Raw genomic sequence first — 25,773 nt, 5'->3', positions numbered from 1 at the left:
ATGCTGTCTCTGTCTCTCCCTCTCAGCTGTCGGCCACCATTCCCCACAACTCTCCCTCCTACCCTTCACCTCCCTTCACCCCTCACCCATTCAACCAAGTTGAGCCATAGTGCCAGCACAACATACTCCAAGGACTCAGTGTGTCAACTATTTGCAGAGTTGGCAACTCCACTCTTAAAGTTACACATTTTCATTATTATGTGAAGAAGCATGTAACTTTTTTTACTACTTGACACACAACTTTCATACAATACGGCAACAGTTAATTACAATTCTTACCTATATTTTGCAACCAGTTCTGGTGGCATGTTTGCTACTTCTGGATCTTCGTGATAGAAGTTTTTTATCATAGGTGGTAATTTGGACCATTTTTCTTTCTGAGCTTCTTCCTGTTTAAGAATAATTGGACGTAAAAATCTCTCACCTCATGCTTTCCACATTTAAAAAAGGAAGTACAATCCTAACACTTACATATACTCTATTCAACTCTGACCAGTTAATATTATTCAGCTTTTTAAAAACCTCATCATCTTCAGACAGCTCAAAAATATTGCCACTACTTTCATTATTTGAGGAACGCTGTTTTTCCTCTTTACTGTAACCTCCATTTGTTGGTGTCTGATTGGTATAACTTTTTCCTCTTCTATAAGATGTGTCATCAAGAAGATCTTCAATTAGTTGTTTGGCCTTTGACTGCGATTCTTCTGAGCCACGTAATGTAATATCTGTCTTGTCATTATATGAGTTCTGATCAGGTTTTTTAATCTGTAAACAGTTCAATAAAATTTAAATAAACTTTCACTTTACTTTTACAAAATTAAATCATACATTAAACTACAACCCCCAAGACACACACACACACACAGATAAGCAAATTAGAAAAGAATGCGAGAAATATTCTACTTTTGGACTAAGGCCATCAAATCAGGAGCCAAGATGGTGAGACGTGGCGACAGTGTGGAGCCGTCACCGACACGATCTCCACTGTTGAAGGTCATGGTGTTGTAGCTACATGGCAATGATGTTAGAAGGAGTCGAAGTCTGGATGACCACTAAAGAGCAAGGGTGGGCAACCAGCACAGTGTTGGTTTCCTGGACTTGGGAAGACAGGCAGTGGTCCGTTGTTTGCAAAATGGTCATGGCAGAGTCACTGTGATGGCTCTGACTAACACAGACTGGACATCACATACTGCCCAGCTGACCAAACTAAGAGCTGGTTTAAGCATCCTTAATTTCTGATTCTCTGTGCCAACTGCATGTGAACATCGGTGTTGGTGATCCACTGCAGTATCTCCTGTAGGCTTGCCTGGTGTAATCATGTCATCACAGGGTGTTGTGAAACTGCTGAATGTGCTGCTCACTGGCCCCCGCCCAACTTTGCCATGGCCTGATACTGCTCTAACACTGAAGCGCTGATTCCAAGTCATTTACAACTTATGTGGCAAGAACAGGGAGCGTATCGTGCACATCAACAGCACCGGTTACTGACACATGCAGGAGAAGCGTCATACGTGTGAAACAGTAAAGTCATCATCAAGCAGAAAATACAACAATTTACTTTGGTACAAGACATTGCATCACAGAACAACAATGGCAGTACAGGGAGCCATGTTAAGCAGGGAAATGTATGTCACAAAATACTTTAAAAGCACAGTGGGTTATATGTGGCATTGCTGCAGTGGGAATTGTTCAATAGAAGGAGAATGGTATCTTTAACACGTGTTGACAATAAACTAATGTGCTGCGTCAGAATACTAGAATCCACGTAACAAGGCTAATGTATAAAAATCATGGAGGCTGCTATATATTTGACTGTGACCGAGCATCTCCTCTATCTGTTTCATAATATTATGTAAATAGATAGATAAAAAAAATCTACTCACCAAGCGGCAGCAGGGGAACATGCACGCACGCACAGGCGCACCCTTGTTTAACATTTACAAGCTTTCTGAGCCAGCAGCTCCTCCTCCTGTCAGAAGAGTTGAAGAAGAAGGAAGAGGGGTGAAGGAAAAGGACTGGAGAGGTTTAGAGAAAGGGGTACAGTTCAGAACAGTCACCCAGAACCTCAAGTCTGGGGAGACTTACCGGACAGGATAAGAAGAAAAGTCTTTCCTTCTCATTCCGTCCGGTAACTCTTCCCTGACCGAGGGTTCCAGGTGGCTTTTTGTAGTGAAGTATTGGTCACAGGAAGTGCTGTAAGAGTGCAAGGATGAACTGATCTAAGGGCATACAATAGACAGACAGCGAGTCACCAGCCGGCACATTGCAACACTTCATTAGAATTGAATAGATATTTGACAAATCAATGGGATAAAAATATTAATAAGATGGGTAATGAACATAGTACAGGCATGATATGGAGATATGGCATACATTCTTATGATCAATTGGTTAGTTTAAAGGTGGGAGAAGGGACCAAACTACGAGGTCATCGGTCCCTTGTTCCTAATAAAACACTGCCACAAGTGTGAGAATAAAATGGATGAAACACACAACACAAAATGGAAAGAGGGGAAAAGCCACAAGAACGAAGGGAAGGCAACGAACACTAAAAGGAAAAAGAGGACAAGAAAACAACAGAGACGCTAGAAACAAAAGAGAGTAAAACATGAAAGCAGATTACTGTGGCTGGCCAACCACGAGAATAAGAAAGGAAAGCCAGCCACTCTGCAACACATTAAAACCTCCACCCTAAAAGCACAAGGTTGGAGGACATGGAGGGACAAAGGACATGCGCTAAAACCTACATAGAAGTATAAAACCCACTCTCACAGATAAAACATAAAACTCAAGCTGCTGTGTAGGCACTGTTGCCCAACACCGAAGGCAGGGTGCTGGGAAAGTTAAAAGTCTGCCACAGAGTGGCTAAAGGTGGGCAGTCCAGAAAGAGGTGGATGACTGTAATTTGGGAGCCACAGCAACACTGAGGTGCGTCCTCGCAACGGAGTAGGTAACCATGCATTAGCCACCTATGGCCAATGCGGAGAAGCCAGAGGACAGATGATTCCCTGCGAGAGGCCTGCATGGAAGACTTCCACACATTCAGTCTCCTTCATGATACGCAGTTTGTTGTGCGTGCTGTTATGCCATACCGTCTCCCAAAGCTGGAAAACCCTGCGGTGTAAGACAGAACGCAGGTCAGCTTCGGAGATGCCCATCTCCAGAAGCGGCTTCTGCGTCGTCTGTTTGGCCAGCCTGTCGGCAAGTTCATTGCCGGAGATTCCGACGGCGGAACTGTTCCAGGGCATAGATGGACTCCTGAATGGATGCTACCACTGGGTGGCGAGGATAGCACTGGTTGATAGTTTGTAGGCTGCTCAATGAGTCAGTACACAGGATAAATAACTAGCCAGGGCATGAGTGGAAGTACTCCAGAGTACAAGATATGGCCGCCAGTTCTGCAGTGAAAACACTGCAGCCAGCTGTCAAGGAGCACTGCTCAATATGCCATGAACATATTTGAAGCCTATGTGACCATCAGCCATTGAGCCGTCGGTGTAAACCACTTCAGAGCCCCAGAACATGTCAAGAATCAAGAGGAAGTGACAGCGGAGAGCGGTGGGGTTAACTGAGTCCTTAGGGCCATGCAAAAGGTCCAGATGAAGCTGTGGCCGAGACGTACGTGAAGGGACCGCAAGTAGAGGTGGTAAAGGGAAGGACTAGTTCGGAGAGATGGGACCACACGCGAACCGCAATCGTTAGCCCCGATCTGGGCCGCTAATGCGGGAGATGTACTGCTGCAGGTGGGAAATGAGACAGTAATTCAGATGCTCAGTGGAACTATGAATGTGTGTTGCGTAACTGGTAAGCAGTTGCGCACATCTGATCTGCAGTGGAGGGACACCAGCCTCCACCACCATGCTGGTCACCAGACTACTCCTAAAAGCTCCTGTCACTAATTGAACCCCACAGTGGTGCAAACGGTAGAGTAAATGCAATGTTGAAGGTGCTGCCAAACAATAAACCACACTCCCATACACAATTCAGGATTGGGCAAGGGCTCTGTAGAGCTGCAGCACCGTACCGCGAACTGCACCCCAATTGGTGTTGCTCTGGCAACGGAGGGCATTGAGGTGCTGCCAGCACTTCTGCTTAAGCTGACTAAGATGAGGGAGCCAAGTCAATCGAGCATCGAAAACCAGTCGTAAGAACTGATATGTCTCCACTACAGTGAGTGGATCGTCAATACGGTAAAGTGCAGGTTCCGGACATAAGTGCACGAGACAACTCTGCGGCTGAAAACTGAAAGCCGTTGGCTAGAGCCCATGACTGCGCCTTGTGGATGGCTTCCTGGATGCACTGCTCAGCAACAACAGTACTGGAGCAGCAGTACAAAATACAGAAGTCGTCTGCATGCAGAGAAGGTGAGACGGATGGCCCGACAGCTGCTGCTAGACAGTTAATGTCCACTAAAAATAGAGAGAGACTCAATACAGAGCCCTGTGGGACTCCATTCTCCTGGACATGGATGGAACTATGGGGTCACCAACTTGGACACGGAATGTACGGAGTGACAGGAAGTTTTGGATAAAAATCTGGAGTCGTCCCTGGAGACGAAGCTCATACAATGTGGCAAGGATATGATGTCGCCAAGTTGTGTTGTATGCTTGCAAGTAAAAAAACAAATAAAAAATATCAAGTGTTGCTGTCTGGAAAAGGCTGTTCGGATGGCAGACTCGATGGACACAAGATTATCAGTGGTAGAGTGAACTTGGTGGAAGCTGCCCTGACATGGAGCCTGCAAGCCATGTGACTCCAGGACCCAACCAAAGCGCGGACATACCATACATTCCAGCAGCTTACAAAGAACGTTGGTGAGGCTGATGGGCCGATAGCTATCCACATCAAGTGGGTTTTTACCAGAATGATGAAGCTCTCCTGCCATTGCGATGGAAAGACGCCATCGCACCAGAGCCAGTTGAAGATGACGAGAAGCTGTCACTTGTAGTCAGATGAGAGATGTTTACTCATCTGGCTGTGGATGCTATCAGGCCCAGGAGTTGTGCCAGGGCAATGTGCAACGGCACTGAGGAGCTCCCACCCTGTAAATGGGGCGTTATAGGATTCACTGTGGTGTGCAATGAATATGAGAACTTTCCCTTGTGCAGCTAATACCTTCAGGGGTACTGCACCATCTGGAGTAAGATATGCATTGCAGACAGTTATTTTCTGCATCGGCCTTATTCTGACAGCCACCACTTCAAGAGGGGTTTGAAGGGGCACATGTTCACAACAGACCGAGTTTAGGACATAAATGCAAACGCCGCCTGACACACTATTATAGTTGCTATGGTTCCTGTAATATCCCTTGTAGCCGCAGAGGGCAAGGTCTGCATTGCTTGGAAGCAGGTTTCCTGGAGGGCAATGCAGATAGCAGGTGTAAAGCTTAACAGTGGCCGTAGCTCAACCAGACGGTGGAAAAAACCGCCGCAATTCCACTGGAGGATGACATCGTGAGACTGAGAAGGCAGGAACATTCAATGAGGCAGTTTACGCCACGGAGTCACCTGCTGCCACAGATTTATTGCCCGAGCAGTCTATATCCATTGTGTCTGAGGGTATGGCGAGATCTAGGTCCTCAGCGGACACCAAAATCTCCACCTCATCCTCAGACACAGAGCTTGTAGGTAGCGGTGGTGTGGGCACTACCACAGTGCCTTGGTTCTTGGGGGTCTTTTTCTTTTTAGGTTTCTCTCACTGCTCCTTATGTTTGCCCAGCTGGGAGGGCTTCACTGATTCAGCCTCAGGAGGACCGTGAAGCCCTACGACCAGTTACCTGTGGTTGCTTCAGCCACTGGTGGGTGTCAGCTTTGCCACTGGTAGGAATCTGGGAAGGGAGTGACCCAAGGGATCCCTTCCTAGCAAGAGAAGCTGAAGAAGATTTATGCTTCTCTGGCTTAGAAGTGGGGATGGAATGCTCCCCACCATCAAGGGGGTAGGTGTAGTCTTCCTGCTCTGAGAGGTGATATGGGTTGGCAGAACTGATGGTGCCAGAACTGTTGTAGCAGCAGCGTAAGACAATGTCATATGCACAGGATGCAGGTGTTCAAATTTTCTCTTAGCCTCAGTGTAGGTCAGTCGGTCCAGGGTCTTTTACTCCATGATTTTCCTTTCTTTCTGGAGAATCCTTCAGTCAAGCGAGCAAGGCGAATGGTGCTCTCCGCAGTTGACACAGGTGGGAAGTGGGGCACAGGGAGTATTGGGATGTGATGGGTGCCCACAGTCTCGGCACGTGACGCTGGAAGTAGAGTGGGAAGACATATGGCCGAACTTCCAGCACTTAAAGCACAGCATCGGGAGGGATATAGTGCTTTACATCACACTGGTAGACTATCACCTTTATCTTCTCGGGCAATGTACCACCCTCAAAGGCCAAGATGAAGGCACCGGTGGCAACCTGATTATCCTTTGGACCCCAGTGGACACGGCGGACGAAATGTACACATTGCTGCTCTGAACTGGCACGCAGATCATCAGACTGCAAACAAAGGTCTCTGTGAAATATGATACCCTGGACCATATTTAAGCTCTTATGGGACGTGAGGGTTACAGAAACATCCCCCAGCTTGTCACGAAGCAGAGTTACTGAACACAGTCTTCCGCAATTCCTTCACCAAAGAAGACAAAGTAAATATTCCAGAATTCGGTTCAAGAACAGCTGCCTACATGAGTAACTCAGAAGTAGATATCCTCTGAGTAGTGGGGGCAACTTAAATCACTTAATAGGAACATGTCTTCTGGTCCAAACTGTACACCAATTAGATTCCTTTCAGAGTATGCTGGTGCAACAGCTCTGTACTTAAACATATACAACTGCTTGCTTCATGGAACATCCGTACCATAAGACTGGAAAGTTACACAGGTCACACCAATATTCAAGAAAGGTGGTGGTGGTGGTGGTGGTGGTACTATACCAAACAAGCAGTTTGTAGTGAAATTGCATGCTTATGGAATATCGTCTCAGTTATGTGACTGGATTCACTATTTCCTGTCAGAGGCGTCACAGTTCTTAATAATTGACGGAAAGTTATCAAGTAAAATGGAAGTGATTTCTGGCATTCCCGAAGGTGGTGTTATCAGTCCTCTGCTGTTCCTTATCTATGTAAATGATTTAGGGGACAATCTGAGCAGCCATTTTAGGTTGTTTACAGATGATGCTGTTGTTTATCATCTAGTAAAGTCATCAGAAGATCAAAACAAATTGCAAAACAATTTAGACAAAGCAACTCTCACAAAATAATAAGTGTTTGGTCATCCAAATAAATGCTATAAGGAATAAGCTTTGGTTACATGACAAATCAGTTAAATCTAAAGGCTGTAAATTCAACTTGCTACCTAGGAATTACAATTATGAACAACTTAAACTGGAAAGAACACACAGAAAATGTTGTGGGAAAGGCAAACCAAGGATTATGTTTTATGGGCAGTACACTTACAAAATTTAAGAGATCTACTAAAGATATTGTCTACACTACACTTGTCCATCCTCTCTTGGAGTAGGGTCATTCCATGTCAAGTCACCCAGGCCTTGACACCAACCATGTCAGATTTTGATGAAACTTGGTACAATTACTTCTTTTATCATTCTGAAAGCACTTAATTTTTTTTTGCTCTATCTCTTATAGTTGTTTTTTAATAAATTTTTAAAGTTTTTAGATTTGGCGTTGTTTCAGCAGTCGGAAATCTTAAACGTGTCCTCACAACTAAAAAAATTTGTATATTAAAGAATACTCAAGATATCAGTATGAAATTTTGGAATAAGTTTGTGTATTATATCTAAATGTTAAAAAATTACCATAAAGATATATTAAAATCTTCCAAATGAAAAAATTTACAAGTTTTTTTATTTTTTTATTTTTTTTAGCTAACAGATGTTTAGTTTTACAAAAACTGCAATATTCTGAGTCTCAGACCTGATAGAAAGCTCAAATTTGTTTTAAAATACTCTTAATTGTATAGGCTATTAGATAAAAGAAAAATTATGTTGGCTTTTAACCTGTTTAATAGTTATCTAATTTTTAAAATAATATTAATTATATTTTAAAAATAAAAAGTACCAAGTGACTTAGACACCGAAAATAAGTTTTTGTCTTCTTGGAGTAACAATGTACACTTGGATTTTGTTTTGTTACTCCTGTGTTTTTAAGTAAACAATTATTACAGTGTTAAATAGTGCTTGGATAGTATTTTATTAAGTTTATTTGAACTTTCAGTAAGTACTGTTACTTAGTTTACAGAGATTCTTTTCGAATATCCTATAAAAGTAACCAGAACAGTAATCAGACCAAAATTGAAATCAGTATGTCAGATATTCAAACCTGTAGCGTAGGGTTATTTAAAAAATCTGACTGTTTCCAAACAACCTACACACCTTCAAAAAGTTACAAATGGTATCTGAATTGAGTGAGGAAGAAAAAGATTTGATCCACTTACGATCTGGAATTAATCTGTGTGAATTTAAGAATATATGTTCACACCATAGCTACTACTTTTTAAATGTTTTTGAAAAGTATCAAACAACATGTGTAGACCCACTAAAAAAAAAACAAAAAGCCCATCAAAAAATCTTTGAGAAGTGTAGGCTTGGATCTTTCTAAACAATTACTGACAAAAAATATTAGCATAACACCTGGACAAAAGCTTTGCTCAACATGCATAACTTTTGTGAGGAAAAATTACGAGTTGAAGTCAATGAAAGTGAAACAGATGATGAAGTCATGGTTGAATTGGAATCATTGGAATCCAGAAATGAATCCCTCGTACAAACAAACATTGCTCTTGATAATTTAGGTTTAACACCGATAAAGCTTCATGGCTTGTCAGAACAAAGTAAAGGGTCTTATTTTAAAAGGAAGGTTAGCAGTATTGAAAGGACTGCAAAAAAGGCGGTTTCGAAAGCATTAAAATATGATGCACCAAGTTCTGATGATGACGAAGAAGATACAAGTATGGCTGAGAAAGGAAAGGATTTTGATGTAATGATTTCTCTTATGAAAGAAGATTTCATCTGTTGGGAGGTCTAGAAAAATCCAGATTCTGACCTTGGCTCCAGATTCTTGGAGTCGAAATAAAGTGATGAAAGAATTTAATGTAAGTGAGTACATGGCGCGACAAGCTAGAAAGCTAAAATCTGAAAAGGGTATTTTGGAAACTCCTGGTCCAAAAAAAGGTAAAACTCTTTCTGAAAATACAGTAAGACTTGTAACAGATTTTTATGAAAAGGATGAAAGTTCCAGAGTGCTACCTGGAACAAAATACAAAGTGTTCAAAAAATGTCTACATGCAAAAAAAGACTCATTTTGTGTAACTTGAGAGAACTCTATTATTCTTTCAAATGGGAGAATCCCGAGGTAGAAGTAGGATTGTCAAAATTTTGTTTCTTGAGACCTAAATGGTGTATCCTTGCTGGTGCTGCAGGCACACACACTGTATGTGTATGCAGTATCCACCAGAATGTTAAACTATTACTGGATGCTGTGAAAATTGAAGAATCTTATAAAGACCTAATTAAGATGCTTGTGTGCAACACGGAAAACCAAAACTGCATGCTACATCATTGCGACAGCTGTCCTGCAAATACTGCACTAACTGAGTTCTTAACTGAAAAACTAAGTGAAGATTATGATTTAGAAGAAGAAATTGTAATCAGTCAGTGGGTTAACACAGACAGGGCAGAAATGATCAAACAGTCTATCAGTGTTGAAGACTACATTTCTTTATTGGTTAGGTCATTTGAAAAGCTCACCCCACACTCGTTTATAGCAAAATCCCAATCGGCAGCCTTTAAAAGATTGAAAGAAGACCCACCACCCTAAACAGCAATTATTGTGATGGATTTCAGTGAAAATTATTCCTTTGTTATACAAAATGAGATCCAAAGTTACCACTGGAATAGAGGTGGTTGTACTCTACACCCAGTTGGAGTTTTTCTAAGAAATGAGGAAAACAATGTTTTTGTTTCCAACCACTGTTTTATTAGTGATGACCAAGAACATGACACTGGTTTTGTTAACTTGGTACAAAAAGAAATTACAAAGTGGCTGTCATTACATCATACTGACATTAGTGAACTGAGTCACTTTACAGATGGTTGTGATGGGCAGTACAAAAATAGAAACAGTTTTAAAAATTTGACTGAACACTTGAGAGACTTTAATTTGAAGGGACAACACACTTTTTTTGCAACAAGTCATGGGAAGACAATTTGTGATGCCCTAGGAGGAACTATTAAAAGAATTTTAAGGAAAGCCAGTCTACAGCTTTCAGACGAAGAACAAATAATGACAGCAATCAATGTGTACAAGTTTTGTGAAAAAAATATTGAAAACATTCATTTTCACTTTGACAAAAAAAAAAGCTGATTTGCTACGGTTAAAACTAGAAAAATATTTTTCAGCAACCCGAACCATTCCTGGAACAAGAATGTTTTCATAACTTCAAACCACTTCCAAAAAACAACCTTGAAATTAGAAGGACTACAGATAGTGTTAAAACCCTCCCTAGTCTTTTCTTTCCATTCTTCTTCTGATTGGGTTCGTGTTGAACCATCCATAAATAGCTATGTGGCTGCAAATTATGATGTTAACTGGTACTTTGGACTGGTAGAAACAATATTCAATGATGATGAAGTTGCAGAAATTCTATTTCTACATCCTTCAGGACCAGTTGCATCATTTTATTGGCCTGAAAGAGAAGATTCTTGCATAGTGCCTTTGGAGCACATAATCTGTGTAGTAGACGCACCTCAATCAAGCGGCACTGGAAGAATGTATTACTTCAAAAAAGACTGTATCAAAAGAACTGAAAGCTCTTGGATGAAGTGGAAAAACAGTTTGAATCAGCATTAATGTTAATTAAAAAGACAAAATTACTCAAAAAATTCAGTGTTTCAAGCAATCTGTTGGGTTATACATAAGTGTCGTAAGTACACTATCTTTGTACATAATTCTAATGTAATCTACTATAATTAATAAATATGTTAAAAAGCCATCATTATTTTTGTTTTATCAAGTAGACTATATGTTTAAGAGTAAATTAAAACAAATTTATTTTTCCATAAAAAATATTAATATATTTTAATAGTATCATTTTTATCTTCAAATATGTATAATAAATAAACTTGCTGCAAAAATTCATGATGTTATCTAAAAGAGTTTCTAAGATAAGCAATTTTAAAGTTTTGAATACAAATTAAATTTACCATTTCCGAAGGTTCAGAAAACGCAAACATAAAAACTTTAAAAATTTATAAAAAACTGTAAGAGATACAGCAAAAAATTTGCAGGTGTTGTCAGGATGGTATTAGAACCATTTGAGCCAAATTTCATGAAAATCTAAGGAGGTGGGTGTAAAATTTATTTCTTATTGGGTGATTTGATATGGAATGACCCACTACTGCTGCACTGTGCAGGATCCTTACCAGATAGGATTAACGGTGTACATCGGGAAAGTGCGAAGAAGAGGAGCACATTTTGTGTTATTGAGAAGTAGGGGAGACAGTCACTGACATGATACAGGACATCATTACAACAAACACATCTTTCATTGCAGCAGAATCTTTCTCATGAAATTTCAAGCACCAACTTTCTCCTCTGAATGTGAAAATATTTTTCTGACACTGACCTACATAGCAAGGGAATAATCGTGGTAATAAAATAAGGGAAATCATAGCTTGCATGGAAAGATACAGCTGAGTTTTTTGTGCACCATACACTATAACCAGGGAAAGATTTGGGGACAGTGCTTGTTGTTCACAGATGGGAGGAGTAAATTGAGTCAGGCAAGGTTCAGTATTGGGTTTTAGATAGAACAATTGGTAGGGTTGGTAGCGAAAAAGTTTTTCCACTGTAGGGATGGAGAAGAGGTCTTTAAAAATGTCTAGTACAATTGAATTTGTGAGAGGAGTGAAAGGTAAGGCCCTTGGAAAGAACTGATACTTCTGTGGGACTCAGGCTTTTGGAAGATATGTTCACGGCTGTGTTGTGGGTCTCTTTAGGCTCCAGGTTCTGTAGAGTAGTGAGACTGAGGTTTTGAAAGGCTTTTGCAAGAGTGGAAGATATTGTTGAACCAAGATGGGAGTATGAGGTGAACAGGTGTGCATCCCACTCACTCAGCCTCTTGAAGGGCAAAGGCTTCAACATGGCAGATGGGAGGCATGAATTTAGTATTGGAAAGCACATAATTTTAAAGATGGAAAGGAGATAGTTCAAGGATGTTTGGACATGATGTGTATAGTTTTGATGGACTAAGTTGGTGAGGAGTATGAAATGGGGGAATCTGAACAGATAGGGTGGAAGGGGGGCATCTTGCTCCAAATCCCTTGCCTTATGGTTCATATCCCTCCAACACATCCTAATGCAAGACCTGTACCATACACATCCTCCTGCAATCAGCCATTCCTATTCTGTTACAAGCCTCTCCTACCCCATGTATGGCAGGGGAACCTATGAAAGCAGCCATGTGATTACTAACAGCTGCAACAATTTTACACATTCTACATGGACGTGAAACTAATATGCTATCTGTTCGTACAAATGGCCACTGTCAAACTGTGGCCAAGAGTCAACTGGATCACCAGTTCCAGAGCGACTGCCCTACATGATGTACCTCGTAGCATGTGCCAGGCTGCTTCTCGCCAACATCAGCTTTTATGAACTGTGCAAGAGGGAACTCTCCTTGCGACATTTCCTCCATTCTCATAGACCACCTGACTGCAACCTTCAGTATTCCCTGTCCTCCACCTGCCTATCCCCTTCACTGCTCCCACTCCAACGCAACACAGCCTTCTATTCCACTAACACAGTCCTTTCCTCTTCTTTACTTCTCTCCACCAACCCAATGCTGTACTTAGCAGCTCTATATCCTGTCCCCACTAGGTCCCTGCATGCTCCCACCTGTACCTTGCTACACCTCCCCCTCCCTGCCCCCACACCTCTTCTACACCCACACTACCAGCCCCAGAAAGGATTGCCACTCACCAATCTGACAGAGCAGCAGTCTGACCTTAGCACCCAGATATGACAGTGGCCATCTGTGTGGACTCTGCTTAGGTAAACGTGTCCGAGTTTTCTATGTCTGAAGAAGGACTTAGCCTGAAAGCTAAATATTTCGAGCATCTTTTTTCATTGCACCTGTTGGAGACTTAATGGCTCCTCTTCGTGGTAGTAGCAATCTATTCTTTCCATTATCAATATTTGTGGTACTTTTTTAATTATACTCCCTTACCTCCTTTGTGGAAGTGATATTCTCAAAGGTATGAACTGTAAAAGCATGCAATGCACAAGACAACTGGCATTAGAATCATTTTTTTTTTAATTTATTCAATGAGGATGAGCACCCTCACCAGGTTGTATACGCGGACCAGGAAAAAAATTCCCAGACTGCTCGGTTAAAAATACATTTTTTCTGTGTTAAGTGACAGTATACTTAACCTCAGAACTGTAAGACTTATCAGTCCTTTGAATGGTTAAGGTTTTATACACCAGCATAGAACTCGCCAGCAGTTTAGAAAAGTAAACAGAAAAACACTTTTTTTTTGTGGTTTTAGGGCGCACAACTTCAATGGTCATTAGCGCCCTGACTACTCTAAGAATGCACCGCGAGGCACAAGTGGACAACAACAACTAAAAGGGAAAACACGATAAAAGACAGACTGACAGGCAGAGGATTAAAAAACAGCATCATCAAATGTCCTGAGAGAGGTTTGTCAAATTGATAAAACGAAGAACACGAGCAACTGCTCGTGGGTCATCCGCTAAAATGGCATCGAAAGTACTTGGCAAGTTAAGATCTAGACGCAGTGTGTTAAAATATGGACAGGACATAAAAATGTGTCGAACCGTCAGCAAGTGCCCACATGGGCAGAACGGCGCTGGCGCAGCCATCAGCAGATGGCGATGGCTGAACCGGCAGTGTCCAATTCTTAACCGGGCCAAAACTACCTCCTCCCGCCGAGAAGGGCGTGAGGAGGACGTCCAAGCCACGGGAAGAGGCAAACACGTTTTGGAAAGAGCTTTTACATGCAGCAACATATACACCGCATATTTTGTTGTTATGGAAGTATCAATTCGAATTCCACCAAACACAGCACATTTGTTTCCGAAGCACTGAAATCGAGATTGCGATGTCTTTTTGTAAGCCAACCATAGCTCATGTCACGATCCCACCAGCCGATGACAGGAGATATTCAGAGCATAGGACACGTGATGCAGTCAGCCAATAGCAACATCACTTAAGTTTTGTGAACACACAAATAGGAAAACTTAATGGCTGAAATTAATATACACAGTGTACCTACAAAACAAGCCAAGCTTTCACATACGCTATTGGTCTCTCAAGATTAATAAGCTACAAGAGAAGCTAAGCTTTCACAAATAATATTGGTATTTTTTTGTGTGTGTTACATTAAGATACATCACACAAATTTGCCAGTAAAATTTAAAATACAGACATATATGTGTGGTCTTCTGGGCTCGAAATTTTTGTAAGTGGCTCATCCTCGAAGTATTAAGTTTTAAACAAGAGTCAAACACTCTGATTTAAGAAATTCATGGCACATTCTCACACATAACTTAATTGATCTAGCACAAAAGGGAATTTACTTCGAAAGGATTGCTTTTCAAACCACCATTCGCAATATTTTCATGTGACCTCTTAGAAACAGGTTCGTTTCAGCAGTTGCCAGAGAGTGCCAGACAACAAGCATTACTGCCCGTGTGTAGCTGCGATGACATATGAAGCCTGTATATTCATACATATAAAGCATTGAGCGATCTCCTATACATCATAAAACAAACAGGAAGAGGATACTCTAAGAGCATCGGAATTTTGTAAACCATACTAAAATCCATAATTTGGCTTAAAGTGCACATTCGCTTGTCCAGGTTCACAACGAAGTAGCCCCAAGCTGATACTAAACTTCCCCCTGTGGTTTTCGTGATGTAAACTTTCTTGGAGTACCGGTACCACATTATTTCAGGTTTGGTTCTTTATTGTGGAATAATGCAATACGTACAAGCAGATGAAAACATGCACCTGAAATTTAGCGTACAGTTGAAACTAGCCAATAGTGTGAAACGAAACACTTTGTTTCAAATAAATTGACTGCCTCAGCAGAAAACATTAATAAAAGCCAAATTTCTTTAACAATCCAACAGAAGTAACTTCATTGTTCTGCAAAGCAATTAATGCTTGACTGCTAAAAATTTGGAAACAAAATCAGAAAACTGAAACTAATAACGTATTTTAGCCTTCCATAATTTTGTGAAGGTATGTTAATTTAATAGCTCTTATTTCATTTCAAATAACAGCTGTAAAAGAAGAGGAAACAGGAAAATCACTAACTGTATACACAGATGACATGGAGACTATTCTTCTCCCCACCACAACTCAAAACTGCTCTAACATGCATGAATCTGGAAGCTTGGGTGCGCTAGAAAGATTTTTCCAGTTAGCTTCTGGCTGCTTGTTGGTTCTGCCGAAACAATTAACAGCCACACTTCAAAAAAGTAGCCAGAAGTAGGAGCAAGTACTGCTCATAAGCAAACTCAACTGCGCATGCACATGAGCCCACTGGCAACTGCTCAAATGTACCTAATGTAAACTGTTGTGATATGACGCTCACCAGAAACTGTCTTATGAAGTTGGTTGGTTGGTTTAAAAGACAGGGAAAGGGACCAAACTACGAGGTCATCGGTCTCTTGTTCCTAATAAAACATTGCCACAAGTGTGAGAATAAAACGGATGAGACATATAACACAAAACAGAAAGAAAAACCACAAGAACGAAGGAAAGGAAACGAACACTAAAAGGAACAAAAGAGAACACGAAAACAACAGAGACGCTAGAAACAGAAGAGAGTAAAACAAGAAATCAGATGACAGTGACTGTCTGACCATGAGAATAAAAAGGAAAAGCCAGCCACTCTGGAACACATTAAAACTTCCTCCCTAAAAGCACTAGGATGGAGGACACAGAGGGACAAAGGACATACGCTAAAACCTACACGCAAGTATAAAACCCACTCTCACGGATAAAACGTAAAACTAAAGCTGCTGCTGAGGCATCTTTGCTCAACACCGAAGGTAGGGAGCTGGGAAAGTTTGAAGTCTGCTGAAGAGCAGTGGGCAGTCCAGCAAGAGGTGAACGACTGTCATTTAGGAGCCACAGCAACACAGAAGTGGGTCCCCGCAATGGAGTAGGTAACCATGCGTTAGCCATGCATGGCCAATGCAGAGCCGGCAGAGGACAACTGATTCCCTGCGAGAGGCCTGCATAGAAGACATCCACACATTCATAGTCTCCTTAATGACATGCAGTTTGTTGTGCGTGCTGTTATACCATTCTATCTCCCAAAGCCAGAAAACCTGGGGCTTAAGACAGAACGCAGGTCAGCTTCGGAGATGCCCATCTCCAGAAGTGGTTTCCGCGTTGCCTGTTTGGCCAGCCTGTCGGCAAATTCGTTGCCTGGGATTCCGACGTGTCCTGGGATCCACACAAACACCACTAAACGATGGGACCATTCCAGGGCATAGATGGACTCCTGGATGGACGCTACCAGAGGATAATGAGGGTAGCACTGCTCGACAGCTTGTAGGCTGCTCAATGAGTCACTACACAGGAGAAATGATGCACCAGGGCATAAGCTGATGAGCTCAAGAACATGAGATATGGCCTACAGCTCTGCAGTCAAAGTACTGCAGCCATCTGGCAAGGAGTGCTGTTCGGTATGTCCTACAAGAACATACAAAAAGCCTACATGACCATTGGCCATTGAGCCATCTGTTTAAACCACGTCAGAACCCCAGAACAAGTCAAGAATTGAGAGGAAGTGACAGCAGAGAGCAGCGGGGTTACGGAGTCCTTTGGGCCATGCAGAAGGTCCAGACAAAGCTGCAGCTGCAGCTTACACCATGGAGACGTACGTGAACGGACCGCAAGTACAGGTGGTAAAGGGAACGACTCCATTTTGGAGAGAAGGGACCGCAAGCAAATCACAATCGTTAGTCCCGACATGGACTGCCGCTACAAGAGATGGAATGCCGCGAGCAGGAAAAGGAGCCTGTAATTCGAATGCTCAGTGGAACTATGAATGTGTGTTGCGTAACTCTTTAGCAGTTGCGCACATCTGATCTGCAGTGGAGGGACACCAGCCTCCACCACCATGCTGGTCACCGGACTCTTCCTAAAAGCCCCTGTCGCAAATCGAATCCCACAGTTGTGCACAGGGCCAAGTAAATGCAATGTTGAAGGCGCTGCCAAACAACAACACTCCCATAGATAATTCAGGATTGGGCAAGGCCTCTGTAGAGCTGTAGCACCGTACAGCGAACTGCACCCCAATTGGTGTTGCTCTGGCAACGGAGGGCATTGAGGTGCTGCCAGCACTTCTGCTTAAGCTGACTAAGATGAGGAAGCCAAGTCCATTGAGCATCGAAAACCAGTCGTAAGAACTGATATGTCTCCACTACAGTGAGTGGATCGTCAATACAGTAAAGTGCAGGTTCCGGATGAACAGTACGACACCGACAGAAGTGCACGAGACAACTCTGCGGCTGAAAACTGAAAGCCGTTGGCTAGAGCCCATGACTGCGCCGTGTGGATGGCTCCCTGGATGCACTGCTCAGCAACAACAATACTGGAGCAGCAGTACAAAATACAGAAGTCATCTGCATGCAGAGAAGGTGAGATGGATGGCCCAACAGCTGCTGCTAGAACGTTAATGTCCACTAAAAATAGAGAGAGAGACTCAATACAGAGCCCTGCGGGACTCCATTCTCCTGGAAATGGATGGAACTATGGGAGTCACCAACTTGGACACGCAAAGTACGGAGCGACAGGAAGTTTTGAATAAAAATCGGGAGCACGCCCCGGAGACCCCACTCATACAATGTGGCAAAGATATGATGTCGCAAGGTTGTGTCGTGTGCTTTACATAAGTGTGCTTTATGTAAGTGTGGACCCCGCATCTGTGATCCAAAAAGAGATAAGGTCGGCTCTTAGCAGTACAAAAAAGTTAATCGGCGAGTTTTATAAAAAAAAAATGCCTTATAAACATGAATCCGAAACCACCTATTTTGAGAAGCCAGTTTAAGGTTCATAAAATTTCCCATCCTATCCGTCCGATCGTTGACAATACCAAAAGTGCATACCACAAACTAGCTAGGTTCTTACACCGTAAATTGAAAGAGAATTGTGTGTTTGAAAAAAATTTCTCCGTCAAAAATTCGGTAGACGTGGCCAACAAACTTAAAACTTTAGCCTATTCTGACATCACAAAACTCCTATCATTTGATATTAAAAATTTATACACTAATGTACCTGTTGAACAGACGATGGACATTATAGAAACCAATTTGCGATACCATAAAAAATTATCGGCCCCTGAGATCGATGAACTAATGGTTCTGTTACGCAATTATTTCTCTTTCAATAATAAAATATATTCGCAACCCTGTGGTCTAGCTATGGGCAGCCCGTTAGCTGGTATCATGTCAGATATTTTTATAAACTCAATGGAGCAGATGTTTTTTTTGGAATTATCCAGATTTGGCAAATAATATAATATTCTATGCGAGATATGTAGATGACTTGCTGTTTGTGTTTGACGGTTCCCATGAAGAGCTAGAACTGTTATTTATCACTTTCAATAACCTCCATGAAAAAATCAGTTTCACGCAAGAAAATCAGACAGCTGATAGGACCTTAGACTATCTCGATCTGACTATCCATTATTGGCAACAAAATGGATTTCAAAATTTTTCGGAAAGCAACCTATTCCGACATCATCATCCCAGCTGATTCCACCCATCCTCAGGCCCAAAAAATGGCCTTTTTTCACTCGAGTATCCATCGAGCTCTTTCCATTCCGCTTTCGCCAGTCAACTTACAGAACGAATTAAAAGTCCTCGAAAACATCGCTCAGAATAATGGATATAATCCCAGTATAATGAGACAGTTGAAACCCCGAAGGAAGACTACCACCCTTTCCAGTTCAGGTACTCACAATCAACACCAGGCAACGAAATACATATCAGTTCCCTTTATAGGTAACATATCCTATAAGGTAGGTTGTTTATTAAAAAACCTAGGGTGTAAAGTTTCATACTCTACCACCAACAACCTCAAAAAGAACTTAGTTCATTCTCTGGATAAAGGTAATGATAAATCATCGCTGTCAGGTGTGTATAAAAATCACCTGTGCTGAATGTCCTTATTACATTGGCCAGACAGGAAGGACCCTGTCTGTTAGGTTTAAGGAGCATCTGCCGACAAAAGCGGTGATGGAACTCAAGGATCTACATTTGCTGAACATCTGGTCCAAAAGGCGCATGCTCCCAAGCCTCTAAAAGACGCAGAGCTTTTGCATAATGAAGTAAAGGGATGTAGGCTAGACACCCTCGAAGAATTGCAAATTTTTAAACATCTTAGTATTGATAGAGACAACTTATTTAATGATCAGCTGCAATTAAAAAATAGAAGTTATTTCGAAGGATTTCAACCTTTACTCCAGTGGAGTTGACCCACAGTCCACTTCGAATGGCCGATGCTGTTTCCCTATCTGCCTTGTCCCTTTATTATAATGCGATTGTACATGTGTGTCTTTGTATTTTGTAATATGCTCGGTAATGACACATAGTTGCTAAGGCGTTTTTATGTTAAAGACGTTTTATTCTTAGCACGCATGGTTTCGACACTAATTTTTAGTTACTGTAGCAGGGCTACGCCCTCTTACTATAATATTTAAATGGAAAATTTTTTTTTATACCTTGACTTTGTAGTTTGTTCTCAGGTAAATTGTTTAATGTTGCTATACCAATAGATAGGTTTGTCCAATTGTAGGACGGCTTTCAGTCACATTTTGTTTATATGTATATTTGCTCTAAGTAATTTTGAGACAGTTTGTCTCTCGCACCTGCGCTTGCGCTTGGCCGAGCCTCGCCGCATAACTGCTCACAACGCCTAATTTTTGAGCCGCTTACGTGTGGTCCTTATTTCTGGCCGGCGTAGCTCCGTCTACGTTCGCCTTAATAGTTTTAATTTTGACTGACATGATCTTATGATTATGCATCTTTATTGTTTTAATTTTTAATCTGTGACATGGCCAGTGTTTGGCTCACAAAATAATTTAATTTTTTGTAAGTATCACAATTTCTGTATTATTAAATCATTAGACTGATAATGCATTTTAGTGAGTAATATATGTCCGTATGTGGTTTAATTTATAGGTTCTGAAGAAGATTCCATTACTGGAACCGAAACCTAGGTAAACGAGTAAAATTACCTTGCAACTGAAGGCTGAAAAAATTGTTTACTTGCTAACTCAAAAAAGATGGTAACGAGGAGTTGGCATTGCGAAAAAACTGTTCGGATGGCGGACTCGAGGAGCAAGAGATCATCAGTGGTAGAGTGACCCTGGTGGAAGCTACCCTGACATTGAGCCAGTAGGCCATGTGACTCAAGGACCCAATCCAACCGCCGACACACCATACACTCCAGCAGGTTACAAAGAACGTTGGTGATGCCGGTGGTCTGATAGCTATCCACATCAAGCGGGTTTTTATCAGGTTTGAGCACCGGAATTAAGGAGCTCTTCCACCACTGCGATGGAAAGACACCATCGAACCAGATCCAGTTGAAGATGACTAGGATAAGTTGCTCGCAGTTAGATGAGAGATGTTTAATCATCTGGCTGTGGATCCAATCAGGCCCAGGAGCTGTGTCGGGGAAATGTGCGAGGGCACTGAGGAGCTCCCACTCTGTAAATGGGGCGTTATAGGATTCACTGTGGTGTGCAGTGAGTGCGAGGGATTTCCCTTCCAGCCACTGTTTGAAAGTGTGAAAGGCTGGGGGGTGTAAATCTCCGACACAGAGGCTCAAGCAAAGTGCTCGGCCATCGCGTTTGCATCGGTAGACAACACACCATTTATGGTAACACCAGGAACACCTGTTGGGGTTGGTACCCATACCTGACAAATGTCTTTGTTAGAGTATCAGTTCTTACCAGTCAAAACTACAAAATATTAACTGAAAAGTATAACAATAATAAATACCCAGAATTCTAAAAAAAACACTGGGTTTTTCCTCGTTTTCTCTTGTAATGGAAAAAATTCCCTGGTTTTTCCCGGGGCACATACACCCAGCTCACACAACTTAGCATACTGCTGAGCGACATCTACAATAAGAAGTTCCGCACTGCCACTAAAATTTTTATTGACAGTAGACACTACTTATTGATTACTTGTACAAAACAATTGAAAGCTCTTAATCAACATAGGTGGAAATAAGTTTAGCTCCATTAATTAATTTCAAACTTTCTTCCTCGACCAATACCAATTTTTGCAATAATTTTTATGAATAACACCTGACAATTTCTTTTACTGGCTAGGAAAGAATACTGAAAACTGGTAACACCATACTCGCCTGAATACTTGCACCACTTTCTTGTTCTAATTCTCGTATTTTTGAGCCACCTTTACCAATGACTTTCCCAACATCACTACAGTTTACACTCATGATCACTTCCTCATTTGTGGGAGAGGTATCTGCATTAGACTCCCTCTGTCTCCAGTTTCCACTGGGTCCTCCTCTCCTTGGCCCAGACCACTGGTTGCCTCGACCTCTTCCACCTTGCCGATCACCATAGCCTCTGCCTCCTCTCTGTCCCAATTCTCTCAAGTCCTCTCCCCCACGGCCCCCATTGTTTCGACCTCGAGAGAAGGTTTGTGAGTACACAGGTAAGTAATTCGTATTTTGAGATTCACCACCAGAATCCCAGCCATCATCACTCATTTTTACCTGTGAATCAAAATAAATAAATCAGCAAATGTACATTGCTTTAACAAACTAAGTATCTTACAATCCACAAAAAAGGAATACAAGAAAAAAAATTACACCTTTTTACATGTGGGTCAACATACATGAATTTCTCAAAATAAATATCTTTTCTTACAAAGTTCTACTGTAATGAACAAAGATTCTGTATGTCAAATTTAGTAAACCTGTATCTCAACCTCTCATTTTCAAGTTACGAAACAAATGAGATGACTTACCAAACACTTCTATAATTTAACAATACAACGTACTTGTTCCTTTCTTTATGTTTTGATTCATTGACCAGTTAAAACTCTTCAGATACATTTCAACTGCCAGTACTCATAACTAAGCTCAAGTTATTTTCGGAAAGTTAGTTCCGATGATATCTGGTGAAGGTAAGTAGCATAGTGACCTCAGCTTAGCTGTGCCCACTATCTCCAAGTCTGACAGTGCTACAGAAAGGTTACTGAACAGTTTCTTACAACATAGTTTTAATCAAAATGGCCACTATTGTCACATAGGCCATCACCTTTTAATTGTGTGTTGTGATACATTCCGCTTGTGTGAAAAACATGAAAGCTGTTGACATGCACAGTATATGGACATAAAACTTTGGGTGACAGTGCTGTAAGAAAATGGTGCCATTAGTCTCAGGAAGGTCAGACAAACATCCATGTTTAAGGTAGAAGTGGATGATCATGTTGTGACAAACATGCAAGGGATAATGATAGAATCAGAAAATATCATCAGTCGACAAGCACACAATCGTCAGTCTATTTCCCTCCTGTCACATAATGTTGGAAGAAATTTTGACTGAAAAGCTTAGCTATTTTAAATTTTGAACACAATGGGTACCAAAGCTTCTGACTGATGTCTGTAAAATGAAGACGTCAGGAGACACGATAACATTTTTGATGCAGTACGATGCACAAGATAAAGTCCTCAATCACATTGTGACATGGGCCAGGAGCTGCAGTTCTTCCAGATGCAACTGATATTCCAATTCCAGTTACACTATCATAGGAAAGTCCCTGTGGGAGCCACTAATTAGTGATGGTTGTCCTTCTCCCCCAGTGCTGGTGATTTACTTGAGAGGTCACGTGGGATGTTAGACAGTTCCCGGCTCCTCCATGCGGATATCAATATCCTCGACAGTAAAATCACCATCGTAAAATGTGCCAACCACTGTGCCACCTTTCTCATTATAAATAGATCAAATCTGCTGTATAACAATGCATTTTCTTTCCTTTTTTTTTTATTTTTAATGGTAGACCAAACACTAAACTACTTTTTGAAATCTCTATTTCCTACATGTGGTCTAATATATTCAAATATTAAACTTCTTTGAAAACGTTAACAAAAGACGAACATGCTTTGCAAACTCCCATTATTCCCCTTTGGGTCCCAATATTTTGATGGTTACAATACTTCTACACGTATCATTATTACGCCATAATAGTCGCATGGTTGACAGTGTCACCGATCAAAGGTGACGGGCTGTATCGCATTCTTCGGTTCTTCCCAGTAACAACCCAATTTTTTTCCTATCACAACACCAACTGGAAACTTTTACATTAACCATTCGCTCTAAACTACCACAATCTTGGATGCCAAAATGATCAAAACTGGAATGTAATCAAACAAGAAACTTATTGTGCGCCGCGTAAAAACAATATCTGTTTCACACATTAGACTGAACAACGAACAGTTTGAAACACATGCGGTCACAATACCACATTTTCAACAAAACTGTCTGAACAAATAGCTACCGCAAGCAAACCATTATCTCAATTTGGTAGCTATTACTTAGTTCTGACCGAGCAAGTTGTCAGCGACTTAGTAACACTCCATACACAGCGCGTCTTTCCACTCACGATCAAATACGACTACATTTTATAGCACTAAACGCGAAATTACGTTTTAATTAGGCTCATTCCCCTCAATTTTAGTTTTCGGCTCTAATCAGAAACACTGAGCGTTTCATTACGTTCATCAGTAGGTTACAAGTTACTGCAGCCTATTAACATCGCCCAGTCAAACCTATTCTTTAAGTATAGTATTTAAAAACTTAACGATACATTTGCGGCAATATTTAATACCATTCTTACGGGATTTCAAAGGCATCGCAAATTGACAAACAAAAGCATCCGCGTGGTAATTGCAAGTTTAATATGCACCTCAAGCTCGAGCATCAAATTTTGAAACCTGCGAAATGCCATTATGCTTACAAGTCGCTCTAGTTTACCCAGAAAATTTCTTAATCCCTGCTGAAACTTTGTATGGAACGCCGATGTCAACAAGACTCTATTTGACGTCAAATTACAACCGATTAATAATTACGACATTTATAAAATAATAAAAAAAAAAGAATGATGATCACAATTCCAACAGAACTTACCGATAAGACCCCTACACTTGATTCTCCCAAAACAGGTATCTTCAATATATTTCGTACACTTCCATTCCAACAAGAGATATTCAACAATCGATTGTTGATTATTGTATTCCGCATCTAGAACTATCGATTTCGTTCGGCTCACTTTTCCTGAGAAAAATACCAGTTCAGTTTTCGTAAAATACGTATTCTCCGACTTACATCCGGCAGTACAGAAAATTATTACATATTTCATATAAGTATTAAACTCCTACATTTTTTCTAATCTTGTCGACGATGGATTAGCATTATCAAAAAACATTATGGATGTAAGAAAGTGTGACCACAAGCATTGTCAGCTTTCAAGCTTGTAGAGAGTCCAATAGACTGTAGTCAATCAAATAAGAAGCTTGTATCAGAACAATATTTATAATCATTGTGTAATCCACTAAAACGTTTTGTTCCAAACGCGATTTAATTTACAGTACATGAAAGCACTATACCTTTTGTATCATGTTCTACATTCACACTGTGGTGTAGCTGAATGAAATTGATACACTTCGAACTGCCGGTGTCACATGAACAGTAAATTTTTTATACACACAAAAAATCTTTATAGCTTGTGTCTTTAACTAAAAGGCGCCAGATAAAAGTCAAGTCAAAGTAGTTCCACACTCATTGAATGAGCGTAGGGGACGATATACAGAAATCCTGCACCGCCGTTCTAGGCAAGGTCCTCAGATTTAGCATGAAATGTCAAGTGTGTATCGTATCGTGCGCATGACTGCGATGAGTGCATGTACAATGCAGTGTTTGTTTTTGTTTTTTGAGCACTTTAATATAAACGAGTACGCTTTCTGAGGTAACGTTTTTTAATTGAACTGTGCGTGAATTACAACGACATCATACCAGAGAACATAATACTTACAGAGTAATTACAAAAGAAAGGAGGAAGGAAAAAATGTTGATATCAGTTTACATTTCTGAACATGTCACTTAAATTGACATTGATACACAGTTGTTGTTGTTGTGGTCTTCAGTCCTGAGACTGGTCAAGTTGTGCCACAAACTTCTCTTCTCCCCAATCCTATTCAATACTTCCTCATTAGTTAAAAGTCTAAATGTACAGCGACTCCTTCACCTATTTCCCAGGGCCACAGTTTCTTACACATGTTTCATGTCTGTCATAGCTAAGTGGATTTGTGAAAGCATTTGCTAATATTTCTTCAGAAGGCAGATGACCAATATTAATAACACCTAATTCAACATGCCTTCTTATGAAATGATACTTTATATCTACATGGTTTAATCTAGATTTTGTCACCAGATTCTTGACTAACTGAATGGCGCCTTCATTACCAGAGTATACTGTAAATGACTTTATGGCACTGCTTGGATCTACCTCAAACATAAGTTGTCTTAACCACAGTAAATCTTGACCAGTTGATGCCAAGGCCATGCATTCAACTTCAAAAGTAGCACATGCAACAGTATTTTGTTTTCTACTAGACCGCGAAGCTAAAGAGTTTTGCATTTTTATGCATGAATCAGTGACAAATTGCCAGTCATTGATTTTATTTCCCCAA

The 25,773-nt window shown here is 41.0% G+C and overlaps 1 protein-coding gene across 1 annotated transcript in view; it reads right to left on the bottom strand.

Annotated features, from left to right (window-relative positions):
* The window catches only part of LOC126092067 (probable ATP-dependent RNA helicase DDX43), a 79,257-nt gene extending 54,945 nt beyond the window's left edge, over positions 1-24,312 (bottom strand). The window contains exons 1-4 of the mRNA XM_049907481.1: positions 24,212-24,312; positions 21,421-21,795; positions 472-765; positions 280-389 (exon numbers count right to left, since the gene is read on the bottom strand). Coding sequence (XP_049763438.1) covers positions 280-389; positions 472-765; positions 21,421-21,789 — 773 coding nt within the window. The 5' untranslated portion in view covers positions 21,790-21,795; positions 24,212-24,312. The remainder of the gene's footprint in view (positions 1-279; positions 390-471; positions 766-21,420; positions 21,796-24,211) is intronic.
* Between the last annotated feature and the right edge of the window lie 1,461 nt (positions 24,313-25,773).

Source organism: Schistocerca cancellata, chromosome 7 (genome assembly GCF_023864275.1).
Source record: "Schistocerca cancellata isolate TAMUIC-IGC-003103 chromosome 7, iqSchCanc2.1, whole genome shotgun sequence".
Taxonomy (NCBI): Eukaryota; Metazoa; Arthropoda; class Insecta; order Orthoptera; family Acrididae; genus Schistocerca; species Schistocerca cancellata.
The sequence above is the reverse complement of the archived record's forward strand: the minus strand, read 5'-3'. Positions and strand labels throughout refer to the sequence as shown.